The following is a 14,042-nucleotide window of genomic DNA, read 5'->3' as shown; positions in this document are numbered from 1 at the left end:
CACTCTCTCGCACTTTTCACGAGTAGTAAAACACATCAAAGATGGCGGTCAATGACGCGTATTGCAACCCATCCATTGATGGCTTTAGTAGGCATGCATGCACTAAATTATCAAGGTATACCATGATAATTTAGTCTTCCTGATAGCAATAGGAAATACAGCCCTGTTCAGAATTATTGAGTGCTCGAACATTATTCCCAAGTGGTTTTTTTAGCTATAAATATATCAGAGGATATGAACCTGTGCCAACGACCGAGTCTTCTATCTAACTTTTTTGGTGGCGCGATAGTCAACACATTTTAAGAGGGTAACATTTTGACATTTTGAATGGTAAGGAACAGATCAAATTTATGTGGACCAAAACAATACTTAACTTGCCTTAAAGCGTCTTTTGAAAGCATCCCGATGAATTTATTTTTCCTGTGAGTTGTTTCACTGTTCTGGAAAAGTTCAGTTGGCCAATTAGTATAATGTCAGACCATCGATCAACGGTTAAACTTTAGGCCTATTGTTTTTAAGAGAAAGCGTTAGCTCAAGTGCAATGATGATTTTACTTGAAATTGTCAAAGAGGATTTTGCACAATACATTGTGTACTTCGGCTTATAATTTATTATTGTAGGACCGTACATCATTTTGTTATGTACAGACCTTCTGATGACAGGCTAGCCGACACTGTTATGAAGCTTTGGCTTCAAAAAGGTTCACCGGCTAAACGCAACTTTCTTAAAGGTCAGGCTCCTCGGAAGAGATCAGGGACGGACAGGCACAAGGTATCATTCGGTCCCCTCCTCATTCTTAAAACAAGGTCGTCCTCTATGCACACTGTACCGCGAACCTGCGGACAAGGTTCTTCAACGGGTAATGTCACTTTCCCGTTGTAGAAAAATAGGGGGCATCCAGGGTACAGGATTCCTGGTCCCATCTGCCTAAAAGGTCAACTTACTTTGGCATTACACCTCAGATACCGCGGACATGTGTGGTTCTAAAAACATGGACACTGCCATTTTTCCTCTGTGGATAACGGGGAGGCCTGTCACAAGGTAAGTTCCTGCAGTCCCCTTGGTCTTAAACAGGTCAACTTACTTTGATCTTGCACCTCAGAGACCGAACCAGTGGGTAAAGGGGTTTTCGAAAAAGGGATTGTCCCTTTGTTCCGTGTTGAAAATAATAAACGGTGATACATGACCATTTATTTTATATGAACCCTTTTAAGTAGGAAAACCCCATAATTTAATATACTGTGGACCGAACTCCATGTGGTGCCTAGCCTTGGTCAAGGCGCTACAGCTAGCCGCGACCCGCAAAATGAGTCCCAATTACTGAATTCCGCCAGCGCACCCCCATACATAACACAGTGCAAATAATACGTGTACAGCGTATGTACACTCCTATACCTACTGTACATACACATTACCATCTATATAGTACACGTACGAAACATGAGTATTTCTAAAGCAGCGCCTTGATGGTTCTGTATCTGCCAAAATTTAGGGCGGAGCTCTTTATGCTAATGTTTACTAACAACCCGGTCTCATTGGTTGTTGGTTGACCTATAAACTATCGCTGCGATGTCAATCACAACGTTCTGCAAGCACACACACGTGCTCTCCGACGTAAACAACAAGCCTTGTGGCTGCTGTGCAAAAAATTGCAATGGCGGCGGGCGCGAGGGAGAAATCCCTACCCTAAGACAAAGTTGTGTACTGTATATCAATGGTACGGTGTATAATTTGCAACAGTACATCGTGGCACAGCTGCAGAAGCTTTCAACAAAATAAAACAACCAGGTTTAATGCAACAATCATGGATTTAGAAATAAGAAGGAAGAAAATTTGACCATACATTGTGTGAAATGTGTTTGAGAAAGGTTAAAAAAGTATCAAGGTGTCATGGGTTTCCGGCAATGGCTACTTGGTTAGAATTATGTTGGGCATACCCCATTCCCTTGAAGCACAAACAATTAATAACATTACTGTTTTCCCCATTTCAGACCAGATGAGATAAGAAACCCAGCTGTTTATTTTGTCTAGACATATTATTCGTTACGTTTCTCGCGGTAAATCAAAGTTGGGGATCGAAAATAAATTATGTGTTGGTCGAAAACATACCAGACGGTAGAAGATGGCGTGTGGCTTAACAACAACTACAAGTAAAGATCAATTTCATAAACTAACTCTTGCCATACTACTACACTACAACGTTATACTTATAGTAAAGCAGCTTCCCATTCAGGGACAAATCTACCAGCTACATTGTACTTATGATGCTAGTCCTCGTGTTATAATGAAACACAAGACAACGGGGCCAAGGAACCCCTCCTCTCTTCGAAGTTGTTCGACACCGTACCGACCGAACAAGGCTTGTCCGGCTCACACCGGTGGCCCGTATACCGTCCGGCAGCGCATTCAGACCCATTATACATCATAGCGATTCCCACTCATGTCCATACAGCTAGCGTACAGCGTACACACACACACAAATGGGAAACTACACAACCATACACAAGTCAATGGGAAACTACACAACCATACACAAGTCAATGGGAAACTACACAACCATACACAAGTCAATGGGAAACTACACAACCATATACACATGTCAATGGGAACTCCACAACCATACGCAAGTCAATGGGAAACTACACAACCATACACAAGTCAATGGACACTTCACAACCATACACAAGTTCATGGGAATTGACACAACCATACACAAGTCAATGGGAAACTACACAACCATACACAAGTCAATGGGAAACGACACAACCATACACAAGTCAATGGGAAACTACACAACCATACACAAGTCAATGGGAAACTACACAACCATACACAAGTCAATGGGAAACTACACAACCATACACAAGTCAATGGGAAACTACACAACCATACACAAGTCAATGGGAAACGACACAACCATACACAAGTCAATGGGAAACTACACAACCATACACAAGTCAATGGGAAACTACATAACCATACACAAGTCAATGGGAAACTACACAACCATACACAAGTCAATGGGAAACTACACAACCATACACAAGTCAATGGGAAACTACACAACCATACACAAGTCAAAGGGAAACTACACAATCATACACAAGTCAATGGGAAACTACACAACCATACACAAGTCAATGGGAAACCACACAACCATATACACAACCATACACAAGTCAATGGGAATTGACACAACCATACACAAGTCAATGGAAAACTACACAACCATACACATGTCAATGGGAAACTACACAACCATACACAAGTCAATGGGAAACTTCACAACCATACACAAGTCAATGGGAAACTACACAACCATACACAAGTCAATGGGAAACTACACAACCATACACAAGTCAATGGGAAACTACACAACCATACACATGTCATTGGGAAACAACCATCCACAAGTCAATGGGAAACTACACAACCATACACAAGTCAATGGGACACTTCACAACCATACACAAGTCAATGGGAAACTACACAACCATACACAAGTCAATGGGAAACTACACAACCATACACAAGTCAATGGGAAACTACACAACCATACACAAGTCAATGGGAAACTACACAACCATACACATGTCATTGGGAAACAACCATCCACAAGTCAACGGGAAACTACACAACCATACACAAGTCAATGGGACACTTCACAACCATACACAAGTCAATGGGAAACTACACAACCATACACAAGTCAATGGGAAACTACACAACCATACACAAGTCAATGGGAAACTACACAACCATACACAAGTCAATGGGAAACTACACAACCATACACAAGCCAATGGGAATACAATGTATACACAACCATACACAATTCAAATGAGACACTACACGACCACGCACACGGACGTGGCATGATTGCTAGCAGTAATACGTCATTCTCAATCGCGCCTGTGATTGGCCAATGTTTAGAATGACATGCCCAGATCATGCACGCCCTTTTATCGGAATTCCGATAAAGCTCAAGGCTGTTGTTTGAGCCACGTGTGTGAGGTTGAAAGTAGAAAGACACGACCGTACTCACGGCTCCGCTATACTGTTCTCGCTGTACAATTTACTGTACAATGTACTTTATACATGTACGTTGTTCGTGTACGTACAGCGTGCAGACTGCCGAATTGTACCGCGCCGGGCCAGGGCACACTACGCCAACAGCCTTGAGTCAGGGCTATGTGTTGCCCTGATATTATCGGGCCTTATTAAATAGTTCTTTAACAGAATGTTTTCAGTTGTTATACAACTGAATTTCCTTTTGACGAAAGTGCTGAAGTTAATAGTCACATTACGAAGGGACAGTTAATGCGACAACAGAAGAATATAAAAGGGGCTGAATTGTTTTTAAAGTAAAACAAATCAACAATGTTAAACGTTTCAAATGATTAGAGCAAAAGTTAGGTGAAGGTAAACAATAACAAATTCTTATTTCACGCCCATCTTTCTCAAGGAGGCGGGGGTCACTGGGGGGGGGGGGGGGTAACAGCACAGCTGTTGCAAACAATCCATGGTTAAGATGTCAAAACAACAAAACAACAACCCGTTTAAATGTCAAACTGAAATGCAAAAATATTATTAAAGGGTAACGCAATACGTCTTCACTAATTACCATCATTTTGGAAAAAAATACTTCCCTAGACTTATTAAGCTACAGCTGACACCAAATAGCTCTGGTATTCTTTAAGTGTAATTGTAACTGAGTCAATATGGGTAAAATATGGATCAAATCTGGGGAAAGGGGGAGGGGGTTAGAACATTAGAGGATACAAGTCTGAGATCCCGGTTATTCCACATGCAGAGTATGCTGTGCGTTTTTGCAATAAGTGCACATTTTTAGATGACGCGGCGTTAATACACGTAACCCTAACGTGCCCACCAACATAGTGAGCGTGGCACCAATCGCCGCGTGTGACCCGCGTGCAAGGGGTCAATAGGCAAAGCAAATGACTCACTTTATATTATATTTTTCAAGGGTATTTGACACCTGGGGCCGATTTCACAAAGCAATAAAATTCATCCCTGAACAAATTTTCAGTTTCACCAATGATAGTGATTTGTATTGACATCACGTTTTACTAAGCACCTACGATTGATTCACAGTTACGATCAATCTTAGATCTTTGTGAAATCTGCCTGCTCTTATGTAAAAGTCGTTTTGAGAGCAGAACTTGAACCAAAGACCTCCCGATTACACCAACTGAGCATTCAAACCGATGTTTTCATCTAAAAAGTCATCTTCATTTTATTTAACGTTTTTGAAAACGTAATGGCACATTTTCTCTACCATTTTCATTAACCATTAAAAAAAACCTGTGCCAAATCAGACCTAAAAACATGCAAAATAAACCAAAGAAAACAATAAATAAAACAAAATACAATCCATTTCCATTTATAGTAAGATGTTGGGTTTTTTTATTGGGCTTCTGAACCAGTATTGTCCACATTTATATCACATTTGACTGTGTCACTAATTTTATAGTGATTGAAAACAGGCATTTTCATTAGTATCTTCAAAGTAAAAGCTGTCTCCGAATAAAGTGGCTATGGCTGCTGCTATGGGATCACTTTGGAACCATTAGCAAAAGCCGCAGCCACAACTGTCAATTCAGACACGGCCTAACAGTGACCCTTCTTTGAACGCCTCAAGATGGACACTCTCTATTGTGCTGAGAAACTCCTCCTCTCCCTGTGGTCTTCTTAAAGTCGGACTCAATTCATGTGACGGATGAAGTCATTGATCTTGTCCTCTCTGTTGCCGTAGTCACCACCCTCGACGTAGTGGTTTCCCTTCTTGCGGTAGCCACCACGGGGACTGCTGAGCTTGAAGGGCCAGAGGAAGTTGTTGGCGTACTTGAATCGGGGACCTGTGGTGAAGATCTCGTGGATGAGATCTTCGACACAGATGATGCCCCACTTGCCTGAAATAACAAAATTGATGACAAAATAATTCAGTTGCCTAACAAGTTGCATTTTTAAAGAGTAATTTTTGAATATTGATATAGTTACTCAAGATTTAGTGTTTTCCAGACAATTAAATTGTACTTAGCATCTTTTGCTGTGCTTAGGTACTTTTTGTTCTCAAGCAGCGTTATGAAATAGGGCCCTGGCATGTAGGTATGCATATTGAGATTAAGGGGAACATGATTAAATCCCCCCATCCCACCCATGATGCATAACTTGGGATTGATCTCCTTCCGCTGACAACCACAGATGACACTGATACATCATTGCGGTGCTTTATTGGAAGTCATGCGCTGTGTGTTGATAAAAGACATGTCTCTTAAAGGAACACGTTGCCTTGGATCGGACGAGTTGGTCTATGAAAAGCGTTTGAAACCGTTTGTTATGATATGCATATGGATAGAAAGGTGTTTTAAATGTAGAATATAATGATCCACACAAGTATCACTCAAAATTGCACGGTTTTCATTTTACGTCGCGAACTAACACGGCCGGCCATTTATGGGAGTCAAATTTTTGACCCCCATAAATGGCCGACCGTGTTTGTTGACAGGGTAAAACGAAAACCACGCAATTTCAAGGCATATTTGTGTAGATCATTGTATTCTACTTTTACATCATCTTTCTAACCATACCGATTTTATAACAAACGGTTACATGGCACTTTTCAAAGACCAACTCGACCGATCCAAGGCAACGTGTTCCTTTAAAACTATTTTGTTGAGATATCAATGTAAACTACAAGGGAAAGTGAAAGGGTAATTCTTCATTCTTTTTAATTTCATTTCTGTTTTGTGTTTCTTTGTTTTGTTGTCCTCTTATAGTCCTAGCGAATAAGGCCCAATTTAATAGTGCTGCTTAGCAGCCGATTTTGTGCTGCTAACCGTAAGCACATGAAAAGGCATGCTAACCTTCCAGTGCTTACCGCACAAATAAATGACATCACAATGCAAATCCACGTTAAACACGCAATATGGCCGCTCAATTTTTCTGCTAACCAGGAAAAAGTTACCAGTCAAGGATGAACAAAATCATCGAAGTTAAAACATACCTAGTGTTCCCTCAACGACGTCGTTTGAGGTGATTGGTACACGCCTCATCTGGACTTTGCCGAATCCACGCTTGTAGATCAGCTCACGCACAGACTTCAGATTGGGGTACCTATTAAATTAAAAAACAAACTCACATTAATTGCAATACTATCCTGAAAAAAGAAAAATTGAACAATTCAAATGCGGGAATTTTATATAAATAGTAAAAAATTGTAGTAAGAGCTATAAATATAAATATTAATGAAGACGAGCAGAGTATACTATTCGAAATGTCGAGACCAAACCGGCTCTTTTCAGAGCCACCACTCCCTCAAAAGAGTTTTTACCCATGGTTGTACCCGCAAGTTTACTGTTAATATTTATAGTTGCTCTTATTCTCCACACCATGCAAAGCTTCAAACACCATTCAAATTGTAGTAAGTGTAAAAGATATCAGACAAAATAAGTACGGAGACATTTTCTAGAAGCCGAGGCTTGTAGTGAAGTGCCATACAAGGACAAACTAAACAGAAACAAACTCGACCAAAGGACAACAAATTTGCAAAGCCTGGTTGGAGCAACGCTGGACATAGAGTGAACTTATTGCGAATTGCTCAGGAGTGCGTTTTGGCGACCCCAACCAGAAACATTGATTATAATAATTAATAATAATAACCGTATTTATAACGCGCCTTTTGCCAAAGGATACAAAGCGCCAGGTATTATTACTGCAAGGAGTGGGGCGAATTTTGAGATATAAGACCTAATCCTTAAGCACCATGTAATGGTTTACAATTTGCTGTGGCGCAATATGCTGCCAATCCAGCCAGGAACACCGGGGCGAACCCCTTCTCTTTTCGATAAGTGCACTGGGTTCTTTTACATGTTTACACAACACATGGGACCAACAGCTTTACGTCCCATCCGAAGGACGAAGCAATGGTTATGTGTCTTGCTTAAGGACACAAGGTTATCGGTTGAGCGTTTTTGCCTGTTCGGTTGAGCGGGGTGACGATGCTGTTCAGACTGACTGGTTACCGATTGAGTTGGTTGGGCTTTGGTTGGGATCACCAAAACGCACTCCAGATAGACCGTAATGGTGTTACCATTCAAATACCTGTCCCACAACATAGTGTTAGCCAGAGGGGTGTCTAGGTGTCTTTTGGACACCCTGTTTTTAATTTGGACACCCTGTTTCATCTGTCATTTACATGTAAACTTATTGTAAGTGAACAATTTGGACACCCAGTTTTAAAATTTCCAGCAAATTTGGACACCCTTTTACCAAATTCTGGCTAAAACCTTGTCCCACAACATGGAGTCTGTGTGAGCACGCGTAATAGAAATCAAACCCATAGATATAGAGCATAATACTCTTGAACTATGATCAAACCAGGAATGCTGTGTGCTTCGTTGATGTACGCTTTTAGACGCGCATATGGCATTATGGCCACCTTTTTTTTTTTTAGCAACAAAGGGGTTACTCGATATGGTCTTTTGGAAATAAAGCAGTTTGATTTTAGTTGTACACTGCAGGGGTCGAAATTGCCACTAGCCCGCTAGCCCGGGACTACCAGATTTACAGCCGGGCTACTCATTTTTCCAGTTTGATAGCCCGACGGGCTAGTGGAAAAATAATGCAAAAATCATCATCACAAACAATAAAGAACTATGTTATTGGTGTATTGTAAAGTTTGAGCCGTGACGCGAGACATAATGTGTCTTTCGGGCTACCAAAATCTTATCAGGGCTACTAAAAATTATTGGTCACTAGCCCTGCTGAATACCATGGAAATACACTTAATTTCGACCCCTGCACTGATTTGTGATGATACTGCACCAAAACAATGAGTATGGTACATGTAAAGGTCTCGTACAGGTCAGTGCTTTCGCACGTTTCTGTGTGTTTACAGACTTATGAAATAGCGCGCTGGTATGTAGGTATGCATATTGAGATTAAGGGGAACATGATTAAATCCCCCCATCCCACCCATGATGCATACCTTGGGATTGATCTCCTTCCGCTGACGACCACAGATGACACTGATACATCATTGCAGTGCTTTATTGGAAGTCACGCGCTGTGCGTTGATAATGCAGTGGAATGGCTTGAAATGACAGTTCAACTTGCAGGAAAATATTACCGAAGAGTACCCGAGTCAAGAATGAAAATCATTGAAGCAAAAACAAACCAAGTGTTCCTCAATGACCTCATTTTTATGACAGGAGTAAAAATACCCAACTAATGGCTCCCAACTCCAGCCACCCAAATTGACTTGTCATCTCCAGTAACTTTATATAGCGCTGCAGTCTATTCATGTGTCAGAGCCTGCCTTAATCCACGATTTAGAGGACTCAATTTAGATCCCGAAACCAGGTCCTAAAATAGGTTTACGACAAACTAACCTTTCAATCAGTCTGGCATTTTGTGCCATATCACACAAAACATTTTAAACGATAATTGCCTGTAGAGAGACCCTGTACATTTATACAGCCTTTCTGGCAGACAAAATACTACACAAGTCTTGTGAGAAACTTTACATTTTGAGTAAGAATTTCCACAAAAATTAAAGAGCCATTTATAGCTTAGCTGAACAAGCTTCGAGATGGCAATGTTTGCATTCTTTCTTCATATCATTAGCTGATAAAAACCAGAAGATGCTATCTCCATAAGATTTAAGATTTTGTGTGTTCTTGCATTGGGTTGTATTACAAATGTCCAAGCTCCAACCTGATTTGTAGAATTGTTAAAAAAATACAAGGTCAGCCGTTCCACAATGAGGCAAAATGGAACATTCCAAATCTAACCTCATGGAACAATGGACCCTTTCCATGAAACAAGCTGTAATTCATATTAACATGTGTACAAACCTATTGGTTGGCAATACCCAATAGAGTTGTGCACTAAGCAGATGCACAACAGGTCTGCGTCATGCACCCATTACCCATATACCAAACAGCGCGATGTTCTCTCATTTTTGCCAGTTAAGCATGTTAGTGCACAAGCTTTGTGCAATATTTCATGAAAAGGGTCCATCGTCACAATTACACTATTATACGCATACATTCTTTGCATGAGTGTTAACAAACTTTTGCTTTTAGGTCAATTAGTTGAAGCTACTTACCCCCAGGCAATGTAGGGTTCGACAAGACGCAGCATCTGGATTGTTGCCTTGTTGAGACGGATGAAGGTTCCATTGTGGATCTGGCGCAGACGAAGAAGCTGAAGGATCTTACGCACTCTTGGGCTCACACCGTTAATACTAAGGTGTGAAGGAAATAAAGGTGCATATACTTACTCAATGTGTACATCTTTATTGTTATATATTACACAGAAGGTCAAATTGTGTGAATCAAGCACTCACTAAACAAAACTTGTTTTTCTCATTTTACATGTAAGAAACAATCGCAGTATTGAAGCATATCGCAAAAGAAAAGTCTCCCATCTCCTAATTTTAGTTTTACTCACCCACGGATTCTGACTACAAATCCGAGTCTGGGCTCGTCAGGAACGTAGAAGTTGTCATGCTTTCTGGCCATGCGCTTCAGTCTGATGGTGTCACGTTCCTTCTTCCTGTACTCCTTGACGTACTGCTCAGCACGCTTGAAGATTGTCTTTCTCTTGGTAGCATTTCTCTGTGAAAAGCAAATTTGTAAGTTACAAAACAACTTATTTGATTCACTTGATTTCCCACATTGAAGTTAAAGTTTGATTTGTGAAATACAACAATTTCATATTGGATCTTTGAATTAAGTTATGTAGTTGATATATCCTGCCATAGTAGCCAGGATGTAAAGTCGTGTTTAAGGGTTTTGATACCTTTCGTAGATCAAGTTCTTGCAGGCCTGAAAAAACGGAGGCGATTGCCTCCGTTGCCTCTTGCCATTGCCTTGGTGCCCTGGAAATGCTCTAGTAAAAATTTACAATTTCCTCATAGGGTGCCCTTTGCCAAAGAGAAAATGCCTTGGCGCCCTTGCCCCTTCAAAAACGAAGCATACAGGCCTGTTCTTGGCCATGACATGAATCCCTTATCACAGTGAATGAAGAGGTAAATAATATGATGTATCTGTAGAAGTCAAGTTTTTGAGGAAAAAAAAGTGCAAGTGTTTTCTGGAGAGTATAGGTGAATCCCTTTTACATGTACATGTACCCTTAAATAATTTTCGTCTCATTGAGACAACAATTATTTTAGTGACGTTGTTTTACTCATTTCTCAAAAACTACAGCACCTCAGCAAGTAATATTTTTTAAGGAAAACTTTTTACCATCCTCATCGTTAAACCATGTCAGGGGTCGAAATTGCCACTAGCCCGCTAGCCCAGGACTACCAGATTTACAGCCGGGCTACTGATTTTTCCAGTTTGATAGCCCGAAGGGCTAGTGGAAAAATAATGCAAAAATCATCATCACAAACAATAAAGAACTATGTTATTGGTGTGTTGTAAAGTTTGAGCCGTGACGCGAGACATAATGTGTCTTTCGGGCTACCAAAATCTTATCAGGGCTACTAAAAATTATTGGTCACTAGCCCTGCTGACTACCATGGAAATACACTTAATTTCGACCCCTGCGATGTTTAATGCAAGTTTGTGTTTTCTTGTTTGTGTTTGTGATACAAAAAGTACCCAAACCCTTTAAATAACAGGAAAAGTTACCTTTTTCTTGAGAAGCCTGATCTGGGCCCTCCGTGCCTTCTCGGTTTGGGCCCGCTTCCTCTTCTTCAAGAGGGTCTCGGGTTGAGTGGGCAGCTTAGTGGGTGCACTGTTAATAAAATAATAATTAAAATAATGAAAAGTTATGAAGCGCACTAACAAAATTAAAATGTAAGCCTATGGCCCTAAATACAAACAATAACAAACACATTTTTAATAACCAAAATTAAAATGTAGGCCTATGGCCCTAAATACAAACAATAACAAACACATTTTTAATAACTAAAATTAAAATGTAGGCCTTTGGCCCTAAATACAAACAATAACAAACACATGTTTAATAACTAAAATTAAAATGTAAACCTATGGCCCTAAATACAAACAATAACAAACACATGTTTAATAACTAAAATAAAAATTAAAATGTAAGCCTATGGCCCCAAATACAAACAATAACAAACACATTTTTAATAACCAAAATTAAAATGTAAGCCTATGGCCCTAAATACAAACAATAACAAACACATGTTTAATAACCAAAATTAAAATGTAAGCCTATGGCCCTAAATACAAACAATAGCAAACACATGTTTAATAACCAAAATTAAAATGTAAGCCTGTGGCCCTAAATACAAACAATAACAAACACTTGTTTAATTTCAAACAAAATTAAAACGTAAGCCAAAACTAAGAATAAGAAGAAATCCAGAACATGTGATTTTGATGAGAAAATAGATAGGCTCCAACTGGAGCAACACTCAATGTGGTAAAGGAATACAATACAAATGCAATATTTAAGTTCAAGGACATACACATAAATCATCATATTCAAACTTGTTTTACATTGCATGTGATCAAGCCTACTAACGGCCAGTATTCATTAGTTATCAAAGAAAAAAAAAAAATGTTTGTATAGCAAAACGTTTACATAAATCTTACATATTTGTTTATCTTCCTCAAAAATAAAGACATTTCTTCTTTAAATTATTTTAAAAACATTCACTCGTGGCAACATGATGGAGTCTCAACGTTTAATTTTTAGATAGCAAAAACTTTGTGTTTTCTGTTTCTGATTTAGAGTTAAGCATGGAGGTAGCTAATTCTACCTCCATGAATAAAGTATGTGGCTCTGAAGGTTTTTTTTAAAATGAGATGAAAATACACACTATAGACCTTATGCACATGACGTCATTTCAGTACGGCGCCCTCGCCTTGAGGTCAAAAGGAGGTTGTTCATTGGCCAATCTATGTGCGTTTCGATTGTTTCGTCACCGTTTGACCTCAAAGATGGCAGCTGGATAACGTCAATGCATAAAGGCTTATGTTTTTTTTTTATTATGTGCAAGTTCGAGGTTGTAATTTAAAATGGAATGTGATTACCGCGCAGCTAGGCCCACCACTTTTTTATTCTAAGTAATGTAATGGTAGGCCTATATTATATTTAATTTATTCACTCAAAAATGAGAGCGATTGAGATAGCTTATTCCAAGATACAGAGAGTTTTCCAATATTTTAAATAAAATGCATGATTTGTGAATAATCATGATGATCAAATTGAAAAAAAGAAGTCACATTTTCAAAATCAATCAAAAGGAATTGTGCTGTTGACTTGTTCTGTGAAAAAAAAACTTACCAACAAATACAACCGATAGGCCTACTCTCTCAAACAAGTCTCAGTAAGTTTCACGGTAGGCCTATCTATAATTTCTCAGTAACTAAAACCGTTCATAAACACTAACAGTCAATGTACATGTTCAGCATGTTCATTCTGCGCCGTTCGTTTCGATACTGACTGACGAAATTAACTTCTTCATATGCGTGGATTACCCACTTTTTGACTGTGAAGACAGAATTTGTAATTTGTATTTAAGTTTTAACAACAAAACATCCAACATATTTCGTTTGACAATTGGCAAATTGACAGCTTTATTTAGTAGAAAGAACACACTTATTTTATGTAAAACTTGGAAAAGATGGTAACATAAGAATCAGGTTTTTCTATCAAGATAGCTATAAAAAAAATCATCGTGACAAATGGAACGATGATGGACCCGTTTGTGTGCTGTGGTGCAGTGTGGTAAATTCTACTGCCAAAGTGTCCCTTCTTCCTGCTCAAAAAGTACATTTCCCTTAAAAACATTCCATAAATATAAATAAATTAAAAAGTCCATTATTATATCTTTCTTATTAAATGTTAAAATACACGATTAAAAGAACGATTCTTGAGATTAGGATGGATTTAATAAGTATAACAATCTTTCCATACCCTTCCGCCATTTTGCCCGTGTGTAAAAGAGGGAGATACATCCGGGAGCTTCTCAAAGGTCATATGAATATTCATGTTTTAAATGGCCCTTCTACCTAGGGGTCAACTCAACACAC

The 14,042-nt window shown here is 39.3% G+C and overlaps 2 protein-coding genes across 2 annotated transcripts in view; one reads left to right on the top strand and one right to left on the bottom strand.

Annotated features, from left to right (window-relative positions):
- The window catches only part of LOC139949982 (mucin-5B-like), a 173,162-nt gene that overhangs the window by 55,475 nt on the left and 103,645 nt on the right, over window positions 1-14,042 (top strand). The window lies entirely within an intron of this gene.
- Window positions 5,398-13,997, bottom strand: LOC139949524 (large ribosomal subunit protein uL30-like). Its single transcript, XM_071947902.1, has 6 exons — window positions 13,927-13,997; window positions 11,664-11,769; window positions 10,477-10,643; window positions 10,133-10,270; window positions 7,028-7,137; window positions 5,398-5,933 (listed from the first exon to the last, which is right to left on the bottom strand). Exons 1-6 carry the CDS (start codon window positions 13,965-13,967, stop codon window positions 5,725-5,727), a joined length of 771 nt encoding a protein of 256 aa, XP_071804003.1. The 5' UTR covers window positions 13,968-13,997; the 3' UTR covers window positions 5,398-5,724.

Source organism: Asterias amurensis, chromosome 17 (assembly GCF_032118995.1).
Source record: "Asterias amurensis chromosome 17, ASM3211899v1".
Taxonomy (NCBI): Eukaryota; Metazoa; Echinodermata; class Asteroidea; order Forcipulatida; family Asteriidae; genus Asterias; species Asterias amurensis.
This window is presented reverse-complemented; position numbering and strand designations above follow the sequence as displayed.

Bases quoted from the DNA above. Each gene is read 5' to 3' on its own strand.
- LOC139949524 (XM_071947902.1), bottom strand. From the start codon at position 13,967: ATGTATCTCCCTCTTTTACACACGGGCAAAATGGCGGAAGG. The intron at 11,770-13,926 runs GTATGGAAAGAT...TTTTATTAACAG, and splicing joins ACGGGCAAAATGGCGGAAGG to TGCACCCACTAAGCTGCCCA. The intron at 5,934-7,027 runs GTATGTTTTAAC...TTGTTATTTCAG, and splicing joins CGTCGTTGAGGGAACACTAG to GCAAGTGGGGCATCATCTGT.